Source organism: Chelonia mydas, chromosome 4 (assembly GCF_015237465.2).
Source record: "Chelonia mydas isolate rCheMyd1 chromosome 4, rCheMyd1.pri.v2, whole genome shotgun sequence".
NCBI lineage: Eukaryota > Metazoa > Chordata > Testudines > Cheloniidae > Chelonia > Chelonia mydas.
Genome location: NC_057852.1, coordinates 127,370,428 through 127,395,410, shown reverse-complemented (window position 1 = coordinate 127,395,410; position 24,983 = coordinate 127,370,428). Strand labels below are relative to the sequence as shown.

The following is a 24,983-nucleotide window of genomic DNA, read 5'->3' as shown; positions in this document are numbered from 1 at the left end:
TTGCATCAATAAAGCGCCGTTGCAGATGCCAGCAAATGGTGCTCAGTCAGTTGTGTTTTCTGTTGATTTGCTCCTTTCCATTCCTTTCTCTAAGTGGAAGCAGAATTTGACTTTTTCACAATTACTATCGAAAGGGAATATATCAAAATAACTTTTTTTCACCCCTCAGTTATAGATGAGACTCAGTTGGGGAAAAGAGGTTACTTGACACCCATCACTGCCAAAGACCACATTGTGGCTCTGTGGAAGAATGAAGGTAACTGTTGTTAGACCAAAGCTACTTCAGATTTCTCAATGCTTATATGTTGTATTCCTATCCCCTACCTTTCATCTTTGTTTCTTTAGCTTATCAGGGCGGATAATGATTTTTTTTTTCTTTGTTTGTACAGTGCCCAGCATAATGATCTAAATTGGGGATTAAATTAAAATCTGTATCATAATGTGTATGCAGAAATAAGTTTATATAGGCTACCTAAAATCTGATATTTCTTTACTTTACAACTTACATGTTCTCTTATTATAGGGTTTTGGGGGTGTGTTTTTTTTTTTTGTATAGAATACAGGTCTAGTATATATTGTATACACAATGAGACCAAGTGATGTGGGGGAGTGGAACATAATATCCTGTGAAACAGCATTGACATTTGCTCATGTGGCTCTTTGGAGAGATGTGGCAAACCAGATAGGATATTGCTAAGTCAAAGGCTAATTAGAAGTGTTTTCATTTGGCCGTTTTATAATACAGAACCTCCTTTCCTTTTATAGCAAGTAATAGGAACCCAAGGACATGCATATATAAAACAAAACCCTGAAGGTTATAATAGCATAAGGACAAGAAATAACTACTGACTAGTAAATAATTTAATTTGTTTGTGTGGTGGATGCCATTGGTATTTAGCATTTGGTCTAGATCTTTAAACCAGTTAAATGCCATTAGTCCATCACCAAATGCATTTGTGAGTTTGGATGCCTAGAGTACAGCAGACCTAATTCAAGTTTTATCTCTTCTCTGTACTACTTAGGTTTCTTTCTAAATCACCTCTTCTCTGGTCTGGAGGTGGGTGAGAATTCAGGATTCAGCCCTGATATGTTCTTTCTAGATCTCCTTGTGGTTCCACCTTCCAGGTAACAAAACTTGTGAAACTTTGTAGAATTTAGTTATTGGCACATACTGTTTGCAAAAGTCAGAAATGCAGACTCCTAGGGTATAGGTTGTGCTCTGTTATAATGTTAGAAGAGTAATGTAATTCAGGAAAAATCCCAATAATAATAATCAAAGATGTCTTTCACCAGGTTCCCTGGGAAAACTATTGAAGGACTGAAATGCTATTTACAAGTAATGTTCCAAATTACTATAGTAACTGTGTGATAATATGTACTTGTTTGTACCAGTGGAATTTCTTATAAGAGGAGTGATCTTTCAGCATGACAATGTTGCTTGTAAAGGTTGCATGTGAACTAATAGTTCACATTGCTATTTCTAATGTAATGAAGATGGCGGGGGGACGGGCAGGAGGTTATTGTTTCTATTGGCTTTATCCCTGTATAATGAGTACGACCTGCCTTAGGTATCGTCCTGTGAATCGTCTTGGAGATCAGATGTTTACAAATGGTCAAACTGTGAACTTGCAGGCTGTCATGAAAGATGTCCAATTAATAAGGAAGCTTCTGGCTTTCATGGCTCAAGAACAAAGTCAACCAATACAGCTTGTAGAGAATGAAATCCAGAAGGTAAGAGCAGCCGCATACCTGAGTATCCAAAGTGAAAAAATAATGTAAAATTCAAGAAGACTCTAAAACTGCTCTAATAAAGATCGTAGAGTGGGTCAGCAGGCCATTTATGACTGGAGAGGGTCTCTGCGTGGCCGGGCTCGTATGCTATTGTCCCAAGGACACCTGCTGCAAGGGGAAACCAGTTTGCTCACAGACTTCTATTGTTGATTTTTCTGCATTTATTAATAAAGTGAATGTTTGGTGTGTAAGAGAGAATGGGCAACTAGCACTGGAGAGTGAAGTCCTCTGTTCACTGGGTTGGTATGGCACAGACCACCAAAGTGGAAGTTTCTGCCATTCTACTCTAAACATATGTCCTTGCTGAGATGCAGGAAGTGGGATTACCACTGTGGGTAAGGGGCAATTCAGCTTCTGAGGCTAAGCAGTGCCAGTTATGGTGAGTACTGCCCATTAGTAGCTAGGCTGGCATCAACTAATTCACTCAGGCCACAAAATAGCAGTTGGTAACAATGTTCAGTCACTGCTGACCTAAGCTGTTTTCACATGAGTGAACTAGAAGTGGAAAGCTCCATATCCAGTCACCAATCCTCTGAAACATCCAGACCCACGTCATTTCCCAGTTGGATCATATTGAGAGCTGCCAGGGGAGTGCTGGGGAAGCCCTGTACCGATGATTTCTGAATTTAACATATGAGCCACTTTAGCTGCAATCAGGGTATGCCCAACACTTGCATAGGGGCCTTTCTCCCCCAGATTTAAGTACTCTCCTTTATGGTTGCACTCCTGACTGTGGAGTGGCATCCAAATATTTTACTTCTATTATTATGATTTATATTTTTTAACATTTAGATTGAGGTAGCACTTACAGGCCTTAACTAGGTCAGTCCCTGTTACGCTAGGTGCTGTACAAACATGGTAAATTACAGTCCTGGGTCTCTGTCAAACATGTTCTGTGTTTCTCATCCTCAGATAAGAAACATTTGCACCTTTTAGCTAGGAGAGGAACTCCCCAATTCCAGTTCGAAACATGCTAAACCTTAAAAAAAAGTAGGACTAGAAATAAACTGTAATCCAATTGAGTGCCTCTCTCCAGGTATATAGTCCAGGGTTGCTGTATGTTATGATGTCTCTTTGACACACATGCTTGGCATCAGCTAAACTAAATACTCCTTTTGATTTACGTTCATTACAATAACCTCACTGAAGGCATTGTAAATTACTTTAATCACTTGGAGTTTCACCACTAGGTGGAGCTTTATCTTCAGCTATTTGAAACTGCTTGAGATAGGCATGCAATTAACTGTGTTTGGAAATTGGCCATGGCACAGACTGTAATACCTCTTATGAAAAAATGGCGTAGGGTTTTTAATGATTGTGAGAAATTAAGATTTTGGATTATTTTTATCCAAAAGATGGTGTCTCCCAGCAGTACAGTGGCTCCTAGCATCTTGCTGGGTCACTCACTCAATGCTGACTCGGATGGGAGACTGTCACTTATTTAGTTACCAACTATTTAATCCCTATCGCTGTGTATTACATATTGTTTTCTTTGGAAGTCTCCTATCCAGGGGCTAACAAGGCCTGACCCTGTTTAATTTTTGAGGTTTCATAACAGAACAGCCCAACACAGTATGTTGAGATAATCTAAAAGTAACATGTCTCTTGTTAATGATTCATTATGTTTCTTAGATTTAATCAGGTGGACAAAAATGAGCCACGTTTCAGCTGTGATTTCCTTTGAGAGCTTAATGCTATAAACACAAGGCTGGTAAAACAGGAATTGAATTTTTTAAATCCTGGTTCTCGTACGTTTCCACAGGTGACAGATGAGCCATTGGAATCACTGGATCGCTCAGTCCTGGCTATGATCTCAGGGCAGAGCACTGCAGATAAACTGTACAACATTTGGATTCGTCTTCAGAGCCATGTCAATATTGTGTTCGACAGTGACATGGACAAACTAATGACAGAAAAATATCCTGGTATCCGTCAGGTGAGAGTCAAGGGAGTCTCAAACAGACTTCACTAGACTAAGACAGCTATAGAGAGAAGCACGAAGGGAATAAGTATGAAAAGTGAAGTAGTTGTGTTTAATTTGTAGGCATTTCCATGGCACTCATCACTATAGTATCTTTTGAGTTTGAATGACTCGTTGGATATTTTGATACAGTATATTTGTAACTTCTGCACTTTTTTGTTTTATCATTCTTTTAATTTCCACTTTCAAAGATACTGGAGAAAAAGGAAGGACTGTTCCGCAAGCACATGATGGGAAAACGTGTGGATTATGCTGCTCGGTCAGTTATCTGCCCTGACATGTACATTGCTACCAATGAGATTGGTATTCCTATGGTAAGGAAAAATGAAGTATTAGGTATGTTAGGACAAGCCTGTAGGTGGGATTGCAGTGTAGCATATTTGACAATGAAGTTACCAATTTTAAATTTGTATATTCACTGACTGATCCAGTCTCTTACCCCACAGCCCCTGATTCTCACAGTATCTCCGTTATCCTGCAAAGCAGATTCCCCTTACATGTAATCTGTTTGTTACATCTGTGTTAATAAAAAGATACAAAGAGTCCTGTGGCACTTTATAGACTAACAGATGTATTGGAGCATGAGTTTTCATGGGTGAATACCCATTTTGTCAGTTGCACGTCTGCTAATTACTGACATGCATCCAACAAAGTGGGTATTCACCCATGAAAGCTCATGCTTCAGTACGTCTGTTAGTCTATAAGGTGCCACAGGACTCTTAGTCTGGATCTGTAAAAGCAGCAAACAGGGCTATGCCTTAGAAAATAAAAAGATAGTTGAAGACCAGAAAATTTGCCAGTTGTTATACTAAATATTGCCTCTGGGAAAGAGATTGGAAGGAGGAAGGTCTGAATTGGGTCATCAGAGCTTGACAACCACTGAACGTTTTAAGTAGAGCTCGGCTCCCATTTTCCTATCCCTAGTCTTTGCATGTTGCATTTTGTAACATCGCAGCAGCCTGTGCCAAGCTTTAGGTAAAGGTAGTGTGATGAGTCACTGGTGCAAAGCTGCCTTAATTCCTTCCCTAGTGACTTGCAGTTTCCTCCCAAAAGAGAGAACTACACTGAAGGGAAGCTCTTGCTGGCACTTCTGAAGACCTGAAAGTTCTGCTAATTACTGTGGCTGGAATTCTCAGCCTGTGCAACAAGGTCTATATGGAAGGGTGTTACTGTGATTTGTTAAAAAAAAATTTTTTTTTACTTCAATCACATTTCCCTTGCTCCAGCTTGTGGAGTTTAATTAGCTTAGAGACTTGGGCTGTTCTCATAACATCTTTTCCATTTCGCTGTCTAAGACTCATGGATCTATGACTGATTGTATTTTTTTTCTTTTGTCATCAGCTGTTTGCTTTTGGAAAATCATGATTTCTGTTCGTGTGTGTGTGTGTGTATGTGTTTATATAGTTAATGGATTTTTCTACTTGTCTTCAGGGGGAAAACAGAGAAGGAACAAATTTTCCCATTTATCGTAGTGAAACCACAAAGAAGGAACAGAAATATATTTGTTAGAAGTGAAAATTCTTTAATATGGCAATTATCGCAGTTTTGGGGTAATTGCACCTGCATACCACCTTTGGGGTCCTCTCTAGGGGCACCCAGTCAGGACTTCAGACCTTCAGCTGTCACCTGATTGGGGGCAGGGAACTGTGTGCCCACTGCCTTCTGAACAGTGTTTTTAAGGCTGCACAGTGCCCTGCTGTACACTGATATCCCCAGCAAGTCAGTCTGCCTAAAGGCCAACTCCTATGTGTTGCTTTCTCTCTCTGGGCTATGAACAGTGTATTGCCAGCACATACAAGTTACCACGTAACTGTGACTCAGCAGAGTACATTTATTCTTAACAGAGGAAAGCACATAGATGTATAACAATAAATATATATTTAAAAAAGCCTACAATGTTTCCTACACACATTCACCAGAAATCGCCCATATTTCACGTGGGGGGTCTGGTAGGCCCATGCCCCTTCCAGCACTGCAGCAAGAGGCAGAGCCTTTCCTTGGAAAGAAGGTCCTGTCCATTTGCTGAAAGGAAGACCCCAAGTCAGTTCAGGCTCATCCTTTTATACCAGGAGCCCTGTATTTATTTTCTTAGTCTCTGGGAAACCCAGCTTGACCTAGTATAAGCAAACCAACCAAGAGGTGGTGCTTCTCCGGACTTGTTTACTATCACAGGGTTAATCAGTCTCCCCTGGTTTTAATTCCAGCACAGAGTTATAATAACCCTTCCCCATGGAGAAGAACACAACGCTATATAAGCTATTTATAAATTAAATACAGTGGTTCCCAAAGATACTGCATGGCGTTGTAGTTTGTCACTGTGATATTTCTGGATTTCATTTTTTGTCTTAGTTTGCATTCATGTGTGGTTTTAGAGTTGTCATTCTGAGTCGCTAGTACCATTTTTAAACCTAAATCCAGCACCCAATTATTTTGTTTTGCACTGACTGATATGTGGCTAGGAAAAAATGACTTAGTTTGATTTATTTACTAGAGCTAAAAGAAGATTATAAATAAATGGTTAATTTAGAAGGCTACTGATAAACTTGTAAAAATATTTCCTGATATAAGGAGATTTAAACAAAACTTAGATAAAAAGTCATATGTTGGATCTGTCCTCATGCCTTTTGGTAAATCAAAGGTTGTGTATCATAGATTGCAAGGAGATGGTAACAGTATTGTGGGGCCTGAAGAGGGTGTGCGGATTATAATGTGGGTTAGGATGCAGATAGGAGAAATGGCTGGGGTGCTCCTCATCTTTCTTCCAAGTGCTCAGCACCTTTTGGAAATAAAAACTCGGCTGTCTGTCGACTGGCTGCTGTTCAGCAGTACCTTGTTCATTGATCATTGTGCCTGTTTTTCTTCCCGGTTAGGTATTTGCTACCAAATTGACTTACCCTCAGCCAGTAACTCCGTGGAATGTCAAAGAACTGAGGCAGGCTGTCATAAATGGTCCAAATGTTCACCCTGGTGCCTCCATGATCGTTAATGAAGACGGGTCACGTACGGTGTTGAGTGCAACCAGCCAGACCCAGAGGGAAGCCATAGCTAAGCAGCTCCTCACTCCTTCCACTGGAGTCCCAAAACCAGGAATGAAAATTGTGAGTACTGTGCAAACCCAACCCAGTAGGGTAAAGAGTTTTTTGGAGGTGGGGGCTGTTGAAGCCGGTTACAAAGTGAAGCTGGGACAATGTTCCAGGTACCTCACCTTTTCATCTGGTGGCTAGAGAAGCTCATGTGGATGTCTGAGGAGAAATGAACAACTTCTAGGTTCAGGGAATTTTTCCTTCCTGCATTTCACTTGAATTCTTGGTGTTTGCATATGACTTCCCAATCCCGTAAAGCTAACGAATGCTGCTCCTCTTGGAGGTCTGGGTGGATTTAGCTAGCGAGATACATTTTCTTTTAGTCCTGAAACTGTTTTTTTTTTTTTTCATCCTTTTCTTTGTTATACTTTAATATTAAATGTCAAGGTACCGTGCTGACAATCCTGACAACTGTAGTTCTGCATACCCATAAAATAGATATAGCACAAGCAGCAATAGTGCAGTAGTCTTCTCTTGTTCTGATGATATGACTCAGCTTGTGACCTCGAAAGACCTCCTCTAGTGGCAAGAGGGGAATTCAGCCTCCTGGCACATTCAAACCATGTCCTGTGCTGAGACTGCCACCAGAGTAGCAAGTGAGAGGAAGCGTGGCCTTGTTAAGACACAAATTTGAAAGTCTGATTTCAGTGGCAAGCTCCTTCAGACTTTGAGGTAGGGTGAATCATGTCCCCTTTGTCCCTTAGTTTCCCATCTGTAAAATGGGGATAACACTTAACAAGGTTGTTTGAAAGGATACATTAACTTAATGTTTGAGAGATGCTTAGAGGAAGCTGTTTCGTTGCTCCAGCGTCACTGTCCTAGTGACCAAAGCTGGACAGCATGTCTTTCTTCCATGGTTTTTCCACAGATAGTAAGTTTTCATTTTAGACTGTCCTAAATGTGCATATATTGTTTCCAACTCTTTGTGGGTGAGTTGTGCACCTCTTTATGCTCAGCTGAGTGTAAAGGGAGGAGGGAAGAACAAAAGTAGGGAGTTCAATCCTTGAGGGGGCCATTTAGGGATCTGGAGCAAAAAAATTGGGGATTGATCCTGCTTTGAGCAGGGGGTTGGACTAGTTGATCTCCTGAGGTCCCTTCCAACTCTGATATTCTATGATTGGATATCTTGTTTTGTCAGGAAAATGAGTTGCTTCGATGGTTGGAAGAACAGAAGTACTTGTGGCACCTTAGACTAACAAATTTATTTGAGCATAAGCTTTTGTGGGCTACAGCTCACTTCATTGGATGCATAGAATGGAACATATAGTAAGAAGATATATACACACACATACAGAGAACAGACTATTCTATGGTTAGGTCTCCATTTCAGCTGAGAGATGTGATTCCCAGCTCCTGTAGACCTGCAGTGTAACCAGGGTAGCACAGGTGGCGGCTCAGGCTAGGCACCCAAGTAAGTACCCGCCTAGACCACTGGGTATGCACTCAGGTAGCTAGCTCAATCCATTACCCTTGCTACACTGCAATTTTTAGCAGAGCTAGCTCAGGCCAGGCAGCGGTGGTATGATATAGACAGTTTAGTATTGTTTAGCTGTTAGAGTCCAAAACTGGGCCTCTTGTCTTCGAATCTCAGCTCTGTTGCTCACTGTCCGATCTTATCTAAGTCACTTAGCTTCACTATGCCACAGTTCAACCCATGTGTAAAATTCATATAATATTTCCCTACCTCACAACTGCTGAGGCTTAATCTTAACAAAGGATAGTTACCTACTTGGATGAAAAATGTTGTACAAGTGGTGAATGTTTTTATTTTGATACCTTTTACTTCTACCGACATGTTTTTGACAGAGATTGCTGTGCTGATAAGATAGTATTTAATACTTAGCATTTCAGTGTGTCCAGTTAGCTCAAAGACCTTCATAGACCTAAAATAAACCTTCACCTTGTTGTTACGAAGTAGGGAGAATAAAAACCTGATTTAAAAAAAAATCAGATATCAGATTTCTTTAATTAAAATCAAATACAGTTTTCTTTTTAAAAATAAACCTGTTTAAAATTAAATTTGAAACTGGCAGCCATTTTCTTTGATCCCTCAGATTTTACCTTGGGCATGCTTTGAAATTGGCTCTTTTCTGCTGTGTTGGAAGTGGCAAAAGAACACCTGTGAATTAGGGCCTGAAACTTAAGCTTTTTCTCAATGTTAGCTGAATAGCTTATTCGACTGAAGCTATGAAAGACTGAAACCAGGATCACCACATTTATATTAGAAATATTCTGTCCTAAATAGAGTTGGGGACTCTCAGAATACCATTGTTTGGGAACTTGTATTATAGAATGGCTCTCTTAATTCATGAAAGTCCTTAAGATTCTAAGAGCTCGTATAATGTTCTTGAACATAGAGTTATTTTTAAAACAGAAGCAAGGTAGATTGTTGCAAATACGAAGAGCAGTACCTTTGCCACATAGACAGTAATATCCACCTCCAGAAAGCAGCCTTTGGGCCAAGTTGTAGATCTTCAAGAAATCTCAAGCTGAATCCTAAGCAGTGATGCAAAGTGATGCTACTACCACTGGCTAGTCTGGCTGACCTAAAAGCAGATGGGAATACACTCAGGTCAGATGTACAACTGTCCGTGTATCTCCTCCTTCATGATGGATGCTTACATTTTCTTCTGGTGTCATATTTGGTTGCTTTGTGTAGTATAACCTGGTGCATAGCATTAGGCTTGGGTGGTGGCTCTTGTACCAGGGGAGCCGAGTTCAATTTCCTGTGCTGCCGCAGACTCCCTGTGAGACCTGGGGCAAGTGACATTGTTAAGGCTGCAAGTCTTTCACGGAAGTCACTGATTCCGTGACTTGCCAGGACCTCCGTGACAGCTGCAGCAGCTGGTGCGGCTGACCCCAGGGCTGCCCGAGCAGCTGGGGTGGCACCGGCGCCAGCTGCTGCTCTGGCGGCCCCAGGCAGCTGGTCCCAGGTGCTGCCCTGGAGCAGCGGTCCAGGAGCAGCAACAGCAGCATGCCTGGCCCCCCTCCGCCCCCGGCCCCAACAGTAGCAGCGGCAGCAGGTCCCCCATAGGAGCGGCAGCGGGTTGCTGGGACGCCCCCCTCCTCAGAGCGCCCCCTCTCCCCCAGCACCTAAGATTTAGTTAGGGATATTTTTAGTAAAAGTCACAGACAGGTCACTGGCCCTGACATTTTGTTTATTGCCCGTGACCTGTCTGTGACTTTTACTAAAAACACCCATCACTAAATCGTAGCCTTGGACATAGTGTCTCTGTACTTAAGCTTCCCCCTGTAAAAGGGGCAGAATAGCACTGCTCTACCTCACAGGGGTGTTGTGAGGAAAAATGTGTTCAAGACTGTGAGGTGCTCAGATATGACAGTAAAGGGGGCCATATAAATGCCATAGATTGTATAGAATATGGTCAGTTCTGACTGAACTAAAATACTCTAGAAATGTCTTTAAATAGTGAACCACTGGGAAGATTGGCAGACAATTACAGCTCCCTTACATCTCCACCCAGATCTATAAATAAACTTTCTCTTCTGTTGCATACACTTTTGGAGGTAGGTGAGGGCTAACCTTGATGTGAACTTCTTGTCTCGTCCAGAACAAATCCTACAGAAGCCTTACAAAAAAGCCTTCACTGTGGTATTTATTCAGTGAACAGAAGCAGGAGAACTGCCTCTTTTGGGCTAGAAAGGGCAGTGCTCAATCGTTTGCGGTTTGGCAACAGTTGTGAACATTTGGGGCTTTTCCACGGTGTGCTCCAGGGGAGGACAATAATCAATACACTACAGCAATATCTGCACTTTTATAAACCTGAAATTATATAACATCAGTGGCTGTCGGAACATCCAGTCTAACATTCCACAGAGAAGGGTAGAAAAAAAACAACCCAGCACGCTTAATGGGCCTGTGACATAAAGTGGTACTTAGAGCACTTGCCAAATATTCACGTGGATCCACTGAGTCAGAGTTGAAGTATCTTCTTGGAAACTTTTGGTTATTCTGGCCATTGAATCATCTCTGAGGGCTGGGGAATTCCAGCGATCATAGATTCCCTCTCTCTAAGGACTGTTGGAGTCATGTTACTTAACATTTCCTGTTGTTTTTGTTTTTAGATTGTAAGTGACCTGCAAAGCAAACATTAAAATTGAGTTCACTACTCAAATATGCGCTGAATGCATCCCCTAACCAGACTGTGGAGAGCACTCCACACAGAAAGATGCCAAGCTCAGCCTCTTAAAGGGATTTGTTTGATGCCTGGAAAGTTTGCTGCAACTGCTCAGGCTGTGGATGCCTTAGAATAAAATACTAAACAAATGCTAAGTGTTTTATGTGCTTAAAGCATTTGTACAAACAATTTAAGTAATCACAATAGCACTGCAAAGTAGTTAAGTATTCTAGCACCTGTTCTATTGAAAGGGAAACTGAGGTACAGTGAGGTGAGGTGTTGTGGTCCAAATCAAATGGCAAGCTGGTGTCAAAATTGAAATTAGAATTCAGGAGTCCCTGGGCTCTGGTCCTGTGCTCCACCCACTTGACCATGCTGTCTTATTCTAGGATGTCCGATATTGGAATTACAGTACTCCCTCTTATTATTGAACCAATTCAGAGGGAACCGGGTAAATGATTTTTTTTTTTTTTTTCTCCCCTCACATGGCAGAATTTTAAAGGTTTCCTTTTTAGTATTCTGCTAAAGTCTTCGATAAACCATACTTTGAAGGGAGAGGAGGGATTGCATCTTACCTGGAATGCTGAACTGGTTTGATAACATGGGGAACTAATTCTGGTTTCTGTGGAGTCTTGGAATGTGGTCTAGTGGGGAACAGAGTGGTTGAGGGGGTAAGTGTACTGGACCTGATACCCTTACAAAGGAGGTCCACAGAATGAAAATGCTAGAGGAAAAACTGCTTTAGACTGTGCACGTGGGTTTAAAATTGTCTTTCTGATGAGAGACTGGTATGCTTTATAAACAGATGAACTGTATTAAATCTCTCTCATAGGTATGCCGCCATGTTAAAAATGGAGATGTCCTCTTACTGAACCGTCAGCCCACCCTTCACAGACCCTCCATCCAAGCCCACCGGGCCAGAATCCTGCCAGGAGAAAAGGTGCTGAGGCTTCACTATGCCAACTGCAAAGCCTACAATGCTGATTTTGATGGCGATGAAATGAATGCTCATTTTCCTCAGAGCGAGCTGGGCCGGGCAGAAGCCTACATGTTAGCCTGCACCGATGAACAGTATCTTGTTCCTAAGGTAAATAAAACCGTCTCTGTGAAAGACAATAAATAAATAGTTTACATCTCTATAAACCTCTTCCTTCCTCAGAGTACTTCTTTGGGTTTTTTGTTTTCTTCAGTGGTAACTTTGCTTCATAATGTGTTCTTGAGATGGTAAAGGTGGCTAGTAACTATACTTCATTGTGTTAGATCTTGGTGGTCATAGCCTTAAGAATGAAAATTACGAACACAGGCTCAAATTGTGCATGTGAGGGGGATTTTGTGGGGAAACCTGGACACCTAATCCTGGGGGTTGACACCTACATACTGTGGTGACAGGGTGCTTAAAATACGCTTGATTGATCCTCCTCCTACTTTTAACTCTTCTAGTGCCTGATTGCTGGTATTGTCCCCCTGTGTCTGAGCCCCTGAAATACCATTCATACCTTCCAGTTCCGACTCTCCACTCATCCTCCATAACATGTTTCTCACTCAGCCACCTGCTCTTCCTGATCCCAAGGGGACTGGGAGAAGGTGAACTTAGAAGTCAGTGTGAGGGTGGTAGAATATCTCATTATTCCGAATAGAATTAAGGAAGTGGTTGGGGGAAGTGGTTGTCCTTTTTAAATGAGTTTGGGGCCTGCTATGTCTCTTAAATCTCAATGTTTAGGAGATATTTAGTATAGGGAGAGGAGCTGTTACCATAAAGGACTACTCACATCTGGACTATTGTGCTTTTATACACCCATAATGGAGCTAATTTTGGAAGATATTAATATGTGATTCCCACCTCACGTACTCTTTGTATATGTCTCTTAGGATGGCAAGCCACTGGCAGGTTTGATCCAGGATCATATGATCTCTGGTGCCAGCATGACGATCCGGGGTTGCTTTTTCACAAGAGAACAGTACATGGAGCTGATATATCGAGGACTGACAGACAAAAAGGGAAGAGTGAAAATCCTTGCACCTGCCATTATGAAACCACAGCGGTTATGGACAGGAAAACAGGTAGCTGAAAAGTTAAGACTGTTAAAACAGATTGTTCAGAACTAAGCAAAGCATTATAATTAAAACCAGGATAAGCTATAGTGACTGAGAAGCATAGTCCCAGTAGGTCGGCAACACTGCACATCTTCATGTGTATTCTCCCTGGAGTTGTACAGTTTTGTGTCCTTTAAAATAATATTATAGGAATAGCACTTTATCACTTACTCTGGACAGTGTTTCAACAGAATTGTGGCATGATTTACAGTGTATGAACTGAAGGAGGAGATGCACATGCAGAACAGAAGCAGAGAAATGATGTGACTGCTGCTTAGTGATTTAGTTTCCTTTTTGGGATGGATCTAGATAAAATCTTTGAGACACTTTTTATAGGTGTTCTTTTTTCTAGTCCTTGAGATTTTTCTCATTCATGCATCGCTGATATCAAAACGATTCTATCATTTTCTGTAGAAAATATAATTTTTCACTGGGTCAGGGGGGGTGTGTGTGGGTGTGTGTGTGTGTGTGTGCATTTTAAATTGGGTCACAGTTTAAATCTCCTAAATTTAATCTTGACAGGCAAAGTCTTATCTGTTTTTGGTGTGTTTGCTACAATGTTGATTTTAGTCATGAAATATCTGATAGGCCCTACTAGAGAGTATTTCTTGCTTTTTCAGAGGGATGTGCTCTACATCCAGTTACTATGATCCTTGGCACAATAAGGGAATGCTCTAGTGCTGTTTATGCTATATCATTCTGACCTTCCTTAGATATGCCTCCAGATGTCACACACTAGTCTCTTATTACCCATATGCTTTATGTGGTAATGAGACTGAATTTTAATATATGGCAAAGGAGGGTAGAAACCACTTTTTAATGCCCTGTATAAATCTGATTACAATATTTTAAAAAAATACTGCACTCTACAGTACCTGCCCCAGAGTTTACAATAGGGTTACTGCACTGAAGCGTCTAGAACTCCTTTTCGTAGAATAATACATTATATCCTTTGAATATGGGAAATTTTAAACAAAAAGGAATACCGGCTGGTTCTGGATAATTGAGGGGAATAGCTTTGGGGACTTTCAGTGTCTGTAGTTAACCAAAGGGTAGTCCTTCCTTGAGTGCAGACTTCCAACACTCCTGGCAGTTTTCTGCTGTTGGATAGGTGAGCTGCCAGAACACGGCTGAGTGGCAGGGCTTTCTATTGCATGTGTGTGGATGTTTATCCTCTCCCCCTGTTTGCCATAGTCGGGTGGGGGATATGAAAAACTGACTGCTTCTGACAGTTCGTTAATCCTGCCCTATGTTTTTCTTTTCAGGTTGTTTCTACGTTGCTAATAAACGTAATCCCTGAAAATCAAATCCCACTGAATTTGTCCGGGAAAGCTAAGATTGGTGGAAAAGCCTGGGTGAAAGGGCCCCAAAACAGAATTCCTGGATCTAACCTTGATTCAATGTGTGAATCCCAGGTATGTTTGTGGAAATAACTGGCCACAGAGGCAAGGACTTACTTGTTAAAAAAAAAAAAAAAAAAATCCTGAAGGGGATAAAATGTATTGTAAAGTTTTTTTATAATTGCTAGAATGGGGTAGTCTGAGCTTGGGACTGGGAACTAGGATCACTGGAGTTCTGTTCCTGGCTCTGACATAAACTCCATCTTTCTTTTTTTAGAGTATCTTCTCTGCCTTCTCCCATTTTGCAGGTGGGGGCAACTCGTATGCACCTGCTTAACTTGTTTTGTAAAGTGCTTTCAGGATGCAATGTATTATAGAAGTGCAAAATCTATTTGTAATTCTAGATTTACACTTATTTTACAATTTACAAGTATTTTAATTTACTTGTTCTTGTTTATAGTTCACCAGAAGATACTGATCCATAAGCATTTTGTATGTTATATGTTTTTATTCCTCATAGTTTATTCAATCTACTAGTCACTAAGAATAATCTGTGGTCAGAGTTGGATCTTGTCCACACAAAGATCAAAATGGCTGCTTTCCTAACTGTTTAAATCTGTCATCTCATCCTATCAACCAGGTTATCATTAGAGAGGGGGAGTTACTTTGCGGGGTCTTGGACAAAGCTCACTATGGCAGCTCTGCCTATGGCCTAGTTCACTGTTGCCATGAAGTCTATGGTGGTGAAACCGGCGGCAAGGTGCTTACATGTCTAGCTCGCCTCTTTACTGCCTATTTGCAGCTGTACAGGGGATTTACAATGGGTGAGTATGGGAAATGTAAATTAGCCCTTGGACTACTGCAGTACCTCCTGAGGTACAAAACTGCAGTTGTGTGTAAGAAATGGAAACAGTTCTGTGCATGACATTTCACAACACATTGCTGAATCTGATAGTTCACCTAACATGGCTTTCTTTCTATTCAGCATGCATTTCAGTTCCTTCCAATCACTACAGTGAAATGATGCAATCTCAAGTATATCCATCACTGAGTTATCTCCTGTCCTTCATGTTTTACATGTACATGGTCATAATGTCTTTTAATGAATCTTTGTTCAGATCAAAATTACATTATAAAGTTTTACGTTTCTTTTTCACATGAGTAAAAAAAATCACAACAAGCAGCATAGTAACCAAAGCTTACCCACATGTTCAGGTTAAAGGATTCAGAGGTGTTATTAATTAGGTCTTGCATTTACTTTGTGCTGTTAATCTCCCTGTAGATATGACTCTTATTTTGCATCAACTTTGCAAAATCACAATGTGAATTACTCAGCCAGGCATAAAATCTACCCCCTGTGTGCGCTCGTGCTCTCTCTCCCTCTCTCCCATTAAAACATGTCCCTCACCAGGGCAAATGGCTGAGTAGACTTTTACAGGACTTTCATTGGTATAAAATATGCATACTTGTGTAACTTTATAATGGTCTAAATCAGGGGTGGGCAAACTTTTTGGCCCGAGGGCCACATCGGGGAATAGAAATTGTATGGCGGGCCATGAATGCTCACAAAATTGGGGTGGGGGTGCAGGCTCTGGAATGGGGCTGGGGATGAGGAGTTTGGATTGTAGGAGGGTGCTCTGGGCTGGGACTGAGGGGTTCGGGGAACGGGATCAGGGCTGGGGATGAGGTGCAGGAAGGGATGCAGTTTCCCACTGGGGGTGCGGGCTTTGCGGTGGGGCTGGGGATGAGAGGCTTGGGAATGCCGGAGTGGTGCGGCGCCGACCCAGCGCCCCAGCTGGAGTGGGGCTGAGCCACATGGTCCAGTCCCCAACCCAGCGCCTGTGCCAGAGCAGAGCTGAGCTGCGTGGAGCGGCTTGCGGGCCAGCTTACAATGTAGTTTGCCCACCCCTGGTCTAAATACTCTGTAGGCTGTAGCTACATATGATCAATTATATTTACTTTCAGTAGAGGGCAGGAGTGTGCACCGCTCTGACTCAAACCTCCCTTTTACTACAGGCAAGTCTAGGTAACACCGCCTATTATTAAGGTTGGCCAAAGCTTCCCATGAGAAGATCCTGTTTTCAGTCATTTATATTTTTGCTAAACTTTAACTGTTTGGGCTGAAATTTCCCATGTTGAGTCACCGCCTCAGGCTGAATTTTTTTGGAAAGTGACAACCAAAGCATTTCAGCTGTTTCCAAGAATGAGGTTAGGGGAAAATAGTTGTTTTGCTCATGTTAAAATAAACAACACCCTCGGGACCTCTTCTTTTGAAAAATTCTAGCCTCCCCTGCTTTGGAACAAGGACTTGAAATTAGGCGGAGGAGTGACCTTTGTATCAGCAGGGTGCCTTTTGCCATCCCTGTGAAAATCCTCCAGTTTGGCCAAATTATAAGCCTTTGGAAAAAAATCATAGTGCACATGCTCAATAGCTGTGAAGTTCTAGTAAGTCTCTAAATTTCCCAAAGATTCTGTCCGTACTGGGCATGCTTCAGCTTGGGACTGGGCAGGACTTTGCCTGCAGTTGCAGCTCTGGGCTGCTTCAGGCTATAGCTGTGCACCAGAACTAAGAGTGGTCAGCCTTTCTCTCCTGTGCTCTTACTGACTTCCTGCTGGACCCAGGCAGCATGGAGGAGGAAGCTGCCTGATTCAAGAGCCGGGCCTAGGGAGAGAAAGGGGGAGTAGACTGGGACTGGAGGATGCTTGTTGTGGGAGGGAAACTGGGGGTTATTGTGGCAGTAGAGACTGGGACCAGCTGGGCAAGGAGACTGTGGGGAGAACTTGGAATGGGTCAGAAGAATATTGAGAGTCCTGAAGGGTGAGTCTAGGACTTTTTGGGAAAGGGAATTAGGGACTAGGATGAGATGCCTGAGGAGTGGGACTGGGATTGACTAGTAGGTAAGAAGAATGGGCCTGGAACAAGGAGCTAGCCATGGGGGAGAGACCAAATTAGAGCAGGAACAGGTAGGCAGGGATGGGGCAGAAGGTGTCAAGCTTGGGGAAAATGGGCAATGAGTCTGTCTATGACCACGAGAGCAGGGGTTCTCAACATTTTTTCTTTTGGAGCTCTTCCCTTCCCCTCTCCACCCTCCCAGCATGCTATTAAAATCTCCATGGTCCGGAGCAGGGGAAGGTTTTCTGTCCCATGGGGCTGGGGGGCTCCAGCCTTCTGCCTCATGGGGCTCAGGGCTCTGAGCAGCCCCTGCTTGGTGGAGCCCCTGAGTGCCGCCCCCCACTCCCAGTGGGCCACGGAGCCTCAGATGAGAACCGCTGTGCTAGACTACAATGCCTTTCAGAGCCTGGAATGGAAACCAGAATTCCTGAGTCTCCTCCTTCCTCTGCTGTTAGCAAGTGTCTGTAAAACCCAGTGGCAAAATGTCTCATCCCCCTCGTCAGCTGGCCCACATAATGGATAACTTACTGTTGCAATCACTTACTCCATTAGATCAAGTGGCAGAGATCTCTGTGGTGGATCTTACGTTTTCAGACCTGCTGATGGCTGTTGTAGGTGTGAATATGAGGCCACATGATGGAATTTGTTTTTTCAGATTCCTTATCAGATCCTAGGAAATTACACTAAGATTCCCTGTGCAACCTTAATTTGGCCACCTTGTGCATATGTATTATGACAGTCTTTTATTACATAATAAACTGCCTTTTTTCCCACAAGATCCTTGGCTAATACAATGCACAGGCTGGACCTGCCCTTAGCCTGAATCAGGGTTGTATTGCAAAGGAGACTGTCTCTAGAATCCTTGTTGCAGAAGTTAGGATGTGTGCAGGTGGATTTCAGGAAGGGAAAGGGTGGTCTCGTGGCCAAGCAGTTTTATGCTTTCCGGGAGAACTGTACTCTAACCCTGCCTCTGCCACAGAGTTCCTGTGTGATGCTGGGGGAGTCACTTAGGTCAGATTTTTCACAGGTAGTCACTAATTTTGTTCTCCTGGATTTCTGGGTTCCTGACTTGAGACCCTTGGTCTCATTTGCAGAAATGCAGATCCCAACTGCAACTGAAGTGCTATATAATGCTAAGTACCCTAAAAAAGCAGGTCCTCTTTGTCTCAAATTAGGCACAGAAAATGTATGGGTACTTCTGACCTTAATTTCTCTGTGCCTCTGTATCTATAAAATGGGGATAATAATACCCCCTCATCTCTCAGAGTGTTGTGGAAATAAATTCACTATTGTTCGTGAAGTGCTGAGATATTCTAGTATCGAGCACCCTAGAAAAGCCCATGAGGAAATGAATAATTATCTCTTCAGAGCAGGGTTTGAATAGTGTGCAGTATACGAACTATGGGGGGCATGCATTGAACAAGGAGACAACAAAATATTGAATAGATGTGCTCTATGAGTAAACATCATCCATCTTGTTCACTGAGTGAGGCAGGGGTCCTGTGAAAAGAACAGCATGTGATCATGTAGTTTAAAGATGCTAATAATGCATGCGCACAAGGGGACTGAATTAAGGTTGCATAGGCAACCTTCATTCTGTCATTTCCAAACTTTTTTTAGTGCTTGACTTTGCAATCTTACTGTTCTTTTAACATAGCTTTTTGTGTGAGTGATTTTTGTTTATATAATATAATATATAAAATGTGTTCCTGAGACCATCCTGCCCACCCAAAAAAAGTCCCCAATATTTTTTCTTGTTGTAGCTATTAAAATGCAATGAGTCTGATCCAAGCAGCTATGATGCTTGGTGTTCGTGATAAGTTCCTCTTTACCTCCACTCTGACACTCAAACGTGCCAGCAGCAGTCCAGTACATAAATCCCTGGTGATTTAGGATTCAGATACATTGTACCGTGGTCTGAATCTTTTTCTATTTCACTGCTGCAGGAGTTGAAGATATTTTGGTCAAACCGCAAGCAGACCACAGAAGACACCGAATCATTGAAGTGTCCACCCATTGTGGTACCAGGGTAAATACATCTTGCAGCAGGATTTTAGTCCTTGTAACTTTTTCATTTCAAGCCCTTGCTCTGTGTAGTTGCATCTGTTTTGGCACCTAAGAGGCTTTTTTTTACTTTCAGGCTGTTAGAGCTGCATTTAACTTGCCAGAAACTGCATCGTGTGAAGAGGTCCAAGGGAAATGGCAGGATGCCCATCTCCACAAAGACCAGAGGGATTTTAATATGGTTGATCTGAAATTCAAGGAGGAAGTAAACAATTACAGCAATGAGGTTAACAAGGTTGGTATTGAGAAGCATCCATATATACTATGTTTGGAGATTTTTCTTATTATGTTAATTTAATGCTGATGAAAGGCACCTGACAGTCCTGCAGACTGAAGTCATCCCTCTGTCCACAATATGGGCCTTTCCATGCTGCCCTGCTAGTGTTCCTCAATCATCTTGTTTTTTTAGAGGGAGATGACCTCTGTAGAATAAGAAGCTGGCGTACCCTTTAAGGCCCTTTTAATTTTTGGCTTGTCATCAGAGTCTAGCAACAAGGTTGCCAGCTGCAGTGGTACTTCTAGATGAGAGTTTCCATAAAAGCTTACCAACAATTTTGTTTTCTGTAACTATCAATAATATCTGTTTGTCTTGGATTTCACCTTTTTTCTTACTGCCAACAGAAATTATTGTGATTTAATTAGAAATGTGAACTTTAACTCTTTGGTATCTTTCTTTCGAAACTTTTTTTTTAGGCATGCATGCCCCTTGGTCTCCACAGGAGCTTCCCAGAGAACAACTTGCAGTTAATGGTGCAGTCAGGAGCCAAAGGATCCACTGTAAATACAATGCAGGTATTAAAGTAATTACTTTTATAAGACTCACTGGTTTGTTTCCATGGTTCTACAAATATAGCTTATCAAGGGGCTATTTCAGGAATGGCTTGTGTATTCTGTAACAAAGTAGGGTATTTATTCTTAGCTTTGGGAGTTGGGAGGGCACAATTTTGACTTGAGTGACTTTTAGGGAAATATATTATAAATGAGTCAGAGACCTCATTGGCACATAGGACAGTGAGGGACAAGTATTTTCAGTTTGACCACGTTTTACTTTTGCATCAGTTCTTAGAAAAGCAAGATTTGTAGCAAAAATAATAACTCCTTAGTAGGTGATGACATAATGAAGAATACCAAAACAAACCCCATTTCTAACTTGTAATTGTTTTGTTGTATTTCACAATGGAACTTTGTACCATCAAGGTAAAGCTTGTCTATGTAGGAGACAGAGCTTTCTCAGGGGAATGAACTTCCACAGGAACTAAGGGCCATAATAACTTTCATAGAATCATAGAATATCAGGGTTGGAAGGGACCCCAGAAGGTCATCTAGTCCAACCCCCTGCTCGAAGCAGGACCAATTCCCAGTTAAATCATCCCAGCCAGGGCTTTGTCAAGCCTGACCTTAAAAACCTCTAAGGAAGGAGATTCTACCACCTCCCTAGGTAACGCATTCCAGTGTTTCACCACCCTCTTAGTGAAAAAGTTTTTCCTAATATCCAATCTAAACCTCCCCCATTGCAACTTGAGACCATTACTCCTCGTTCTGTCATCTGCTACCATTGAGAACAGTCTAGAGCCATCCTCTTTGGAACCCCCTTTCAGGTAGTTGAAAGCAGCTATCAAATCCCCCCTCATTCTTCTCTTCTGCAGACTAAACAATCCCAGCTCCCTCAGCCTCTCCTCATAAGTCATGTGCTCTAGACCCCTAATCATTTTTGTTGCCCTTCGCTGGACTCTCTCCAATTTATCCACATCCTTCTTGTAGTGTGGGGCCCAAAACTGGACACAGTACTCCAGATGAGGCCTCACCAGTGTCGAATAGAGGGGAACGATCACGTCCCTCGATCTGCTCGCTATGCCCCTACTTATACATCCCAAAATGCCATTGGCCTTCTTGGCAACAAGGGCACACTGCTGACTCATATCCAGCTTCTCGTCCACTGTCACCCCTAGGTCCTTTTCTGCAGAACTGCTGCCTAGCCATTCGGTCCCTAGTCTGTAGCGGTGCATTGGATTCTTCCGTCCTAAGTGCAGGACCCTGCACTTATCCTTATTGAACCTCATCAGATTTCTTTTGGCCCAATCCTCCAATTTGTCTAGGTCCTTCTGTATCCTATCTCTCCCCTCCAGCGTATCTACCACTCCTCCCAGTTTAGTATCATCCGCAAATTTGCTGAGAGTGCAATCCACACCATCCTCCAGATCATTTATGAAGATATTGAACAAAACCGGCCCCAGGACCGACCCCTGGGGCACTCCACTTGACACCGGCTGCCAACTAGACATGGAGCCATTGATCACTACCCGTTGAGCCCGACAATCTAGCCAGCTTTCTACCCACCTTATAGTGCATTCATCCAGCCCATACTTCCTTAACTTGCTGACAAGAATACTGTGGGAGACCGTGTCAAAAGCTTTGCTAAAGTCAAGAAACAATACATCCACTGCTTTCCCTTCATGCACAGAACCAGTAATCTCATCATAGAAGGCGATTAGATTAGTCAGGCATGACCTTCCCTTGGTGAATCCATGCTGACTGTTCCTGATCACTTTCCTCTCATGTAAGTGCTTCAGGATTGATTCTTTGAGGACCTGCTCCATGATTTTTCCAGGGACTGAGGTGAGGCTGACTGGCCTGTAGTTCCCAGGATCCTCCTTCTTCCCTTTTTTAAAGATTGGCACTACATTAGCCTTTTTCCAGTCATCCGGGACCTCCCCCGATTGCCATGAGTTTTCAAAGATAATGGCCAAGGGCTCTGCAATCACAGCCGCCAATTCCTTCAGCACTCTCGGATGCAACTCGTCCGGCCCCATGGACTTGTGCACGTCCAGCTTTTCTAAATAGTCCCGAACCACTTCTTTCTTCACAGAGGGCTGGTCACCTCCTCCCGATGCTGTGCTGCCCAGTGCAGCAGTCTGGGAGCTGACCTTGTTAGTGAAAACAGAGGCAAAAAAAGCATTGAGTACATTAGCTTTTTCCACATCCTCTGTCACTAGGTTGCCTCCCTCATTCAGTAAGGGGCCCACACTTTCCTTGGCTTTCTTCTTGTTGCCAACATACCTGAAGAAACCCTTCTTGTTACTCTTGACATCTCTTGCTAGCTGCAGCTCCAGGTGCGATTTGGCCCTCCTGATATCTTTCCTACATGCCCGAGCAATATTTTTATACTCTTCCCTGGTCATATGTCCAACCTTCCACTTCTTGTAAGCTTCTTTTTTATGTTTAAGATCCGCTAGGATTTCACCATTAAGCCAAGCTGGTCGCCTGCCATATTTACTATTCTTTCAACTCATCGGGATGGTTTGTCCCTGTAACCTCAACAGGGATTCCTTGAAATACAGCCAGCTCTCCTGGACTCCCTTCCCCTTCATGTTAGTCCCCTAGGGGATCCTGGCCATCTGTTCCCTGAGGGAGTCGAAGTCTGCTTTCCTGAAGTCCAGGGTCCGTATCCTGCTGCTTACCTTTCTTCCCTGCGTCAGGATCCTGAACTCAACCAACTCATGGTCACTGCCTCCCAGATTCCCATCCACTTTTGCTTCCCCCACTAATTCTACCCGGTTTGTGAGCAGCAGGTCAAGAAAAGCGCCCCCCCTAGTTGGCTCCCCTAGCACTTGCACCAGGAAATTGTCCCCTATGCTTTCCAAAAACTTCCTGGATTGTCTATGCACCGCTGTATTGCTCTCCCAGCAGATATCAGGAAAATTAAAGTCACCCATGAGAATCAGGGCATGCGATCCAGTAGCTTCCGTGAGTTGCCGGAAGAAAGCCTCATCCCCCTGGTCCGGTGGTCTATAGCAGACTCCCACCACTACATCACTCTTGTTGCACACACTTCTAAACTTAATCCAGAGACACTCAACCACTCCAACCATTCTCCCTCTGGGAGGAGGATGGTTAAGAGAATGAACCACAGTGACAAATGACAGTCATGTTGCTTAATGCACTACTGAAAGGCGCTCAGATACTATTATGAGAACAGTATAAGAACCTATATCGAATAGAATAGAATTTCTACATCTATTTAAAGATAGACACTGAGCAGAAGAGAGGAATGCCTACTTTGCTGTAGTCTTTACTAAAAATATTAATTTTGTGACCACATGCTCAACACAATTAATATTAACAACTAGGGGGATGGTACACAAGCCAAAAGAGTGATAAGTTAGATGTATTCAAGCCTGATGAAATTCATCCTAGGGTACTTAAGGAACCAGCTGAAGCAAATTTGGAACTGTTTGCAATTATCTTCAAGATCTCATGGAGGATGAGTGAGGTCCCATAAGACTGGAGAAGGGCAAATGTAGTACCTATCTTTAAAAAGGGGAACAAAGAGTAGCCCGGGAATTATAGACCAGTCTGCCTAACTTTGATACCTGGAAAGATACTAGAACAAATTTATTAAACAATCAGTTTATAAGCACCTGGATAATAGAATTATAAGGAACAAATGATGCCAAATCAACCTAATTTCCTTCTTGAACAGGTGTACTGGCCTAGTAGACGGGGAAACAGTAGACATGATATATCTTGATTTTAGTAGGGCTTTTGACACAGTCCCACATGACATTCCCGTAAGTAAATGTGGGAAATGAGGTCTAGATACTGGTTGAAAAACTACTCAGAGTAGTTAGTGGTTTGCTGTCACACCGAAAGGGTGTATCTAGTGGGATCCTATTGGGTCATTCCTGGGTCCAGTACTATTCAATATTTTCATTAAATGACTTGGATAATGGAATGGAGAGTAAGTTTATAAAATTTGCAGATTGACATCAACAGTTTTGGATGACAGGATTATAATTCAAAATGACCTTGACAAATTGGAGAATTTGGTCTGAAATTCAATAAAGATAAATGCAAAATACTCGATTTAGGAAGGAAAACTCAAATGCACACTGTGAAATGGGGAATAACTGGCTAAGTGGTGTATTGCTGAAAAGGATCTAAAGATTACAATGGATCACAAATTGAATACGAGTCAGCAACGTGATGCAGTTGTGAAAAAGGCTAATACTCCTGTTTATACACCCCAGAGTGTCATGTAAGACACAGGAGGTATTTGTCTTGCTGTGCTTGGCACTGGTGAGGCCTTGGCTGGAGTACCTTGTCCAATTCTGGGCAGCACACTTTAGGAAAATGTGGACAAATTGGAGTGTGTCCAGAAGAGAGCAACAAAAATGGTAGGTCAGGGTTTCTAAACCTTCTATGAGGAAAGTTTAGAAAAAAATAGGTCTTGGGGAAAAATAGTGAGGGAGGATTTGATAAGTCTTCATATATGTGAAAGGCTGTTATATACAGGGCTTTGGAGCTGTGCTCCGGCTCTGCTCCAGCTCCAGGCAAAAACCTGCAGCTCCACTGCTCCGGAGTTGCTCTGCTCCAAAGCCCTGATAAAGAAGACTGATCAGTTGTTCTCCGTGTCTCCTAAAAGTAGGACAAGAAGTAATGGGATTAATCTGGGAGATTTAGCTTAGATGGTAAGATAAACTTTCTAACCGTAAGGCTATTTAAGCTCTGGAATCAGCTTCCAAGGGAGGTTGTAGAATCCCTGTCACTAGAGGTCTTTAAGAACAATTTGGACAACCGCTTTCTCAGGGATGATCTAGGTTT

The 24,983-nt window shown here is 42.5% G+C and overlaps 1 protein-coding gene across 3 annotated transcripts in view; it reads left to right on the top strand.

The window, feature by feature from the left end:
* Positions 1–24,983, top strand: part of POLR1A (RNA polymerase I subunit A) — a 54,763-nt gene that overhangs the window by 8,833 nt on the left and 20,947 nt on the right. For all 3 annotated transcript variants that reach the window (XM_037898276.2, XM_043544863.1, XM_043544865.1), the window contains exons 7-19: positions 170–256; positions 1,023–1,125; positions 1,569–1,731; positions 3,554–3,727; positions 3,964–4,086; positions 6,643–6,870; positions 11,824–12,078; positions 12,861–13,052; positions 14,351–14,500; positions 15,066–15,249; positions 19,265–19,347; positions 19,459–19,617; positions 20,076–20,174. In XM_037898276.2, coding sequence (XP_037754204.1) covers positions 170–256; positions 1,023–1,125; positions 1,569–1,731; positions 3,554–3,727; positions 3,964–4,086; positions 6,643–6,870; positions 11,824–12,078; positions 12,861–13,052; positions 14,351–14,500; positions 15,066–15,249; positions 19,265–19,347; positions 19,459–19,617; positions 20,076–20,174 — 2,000 coding nt within the window. The remainder of the gene's footprint in view (positions 1–169; positions 257–1,022; positions 1,126–1,568; positions 1,732–3,553; positions 3,728–3,963; positions 4,087–6,642; positions 6,871–11,823; positions 12,079–12,860; positions 13,053–14,350; positions 14,501–15,065; positions 15,250–19,264; positions 19,348–19,458; positions 19,618–20,075; positions 20,175–24,983) is intronic.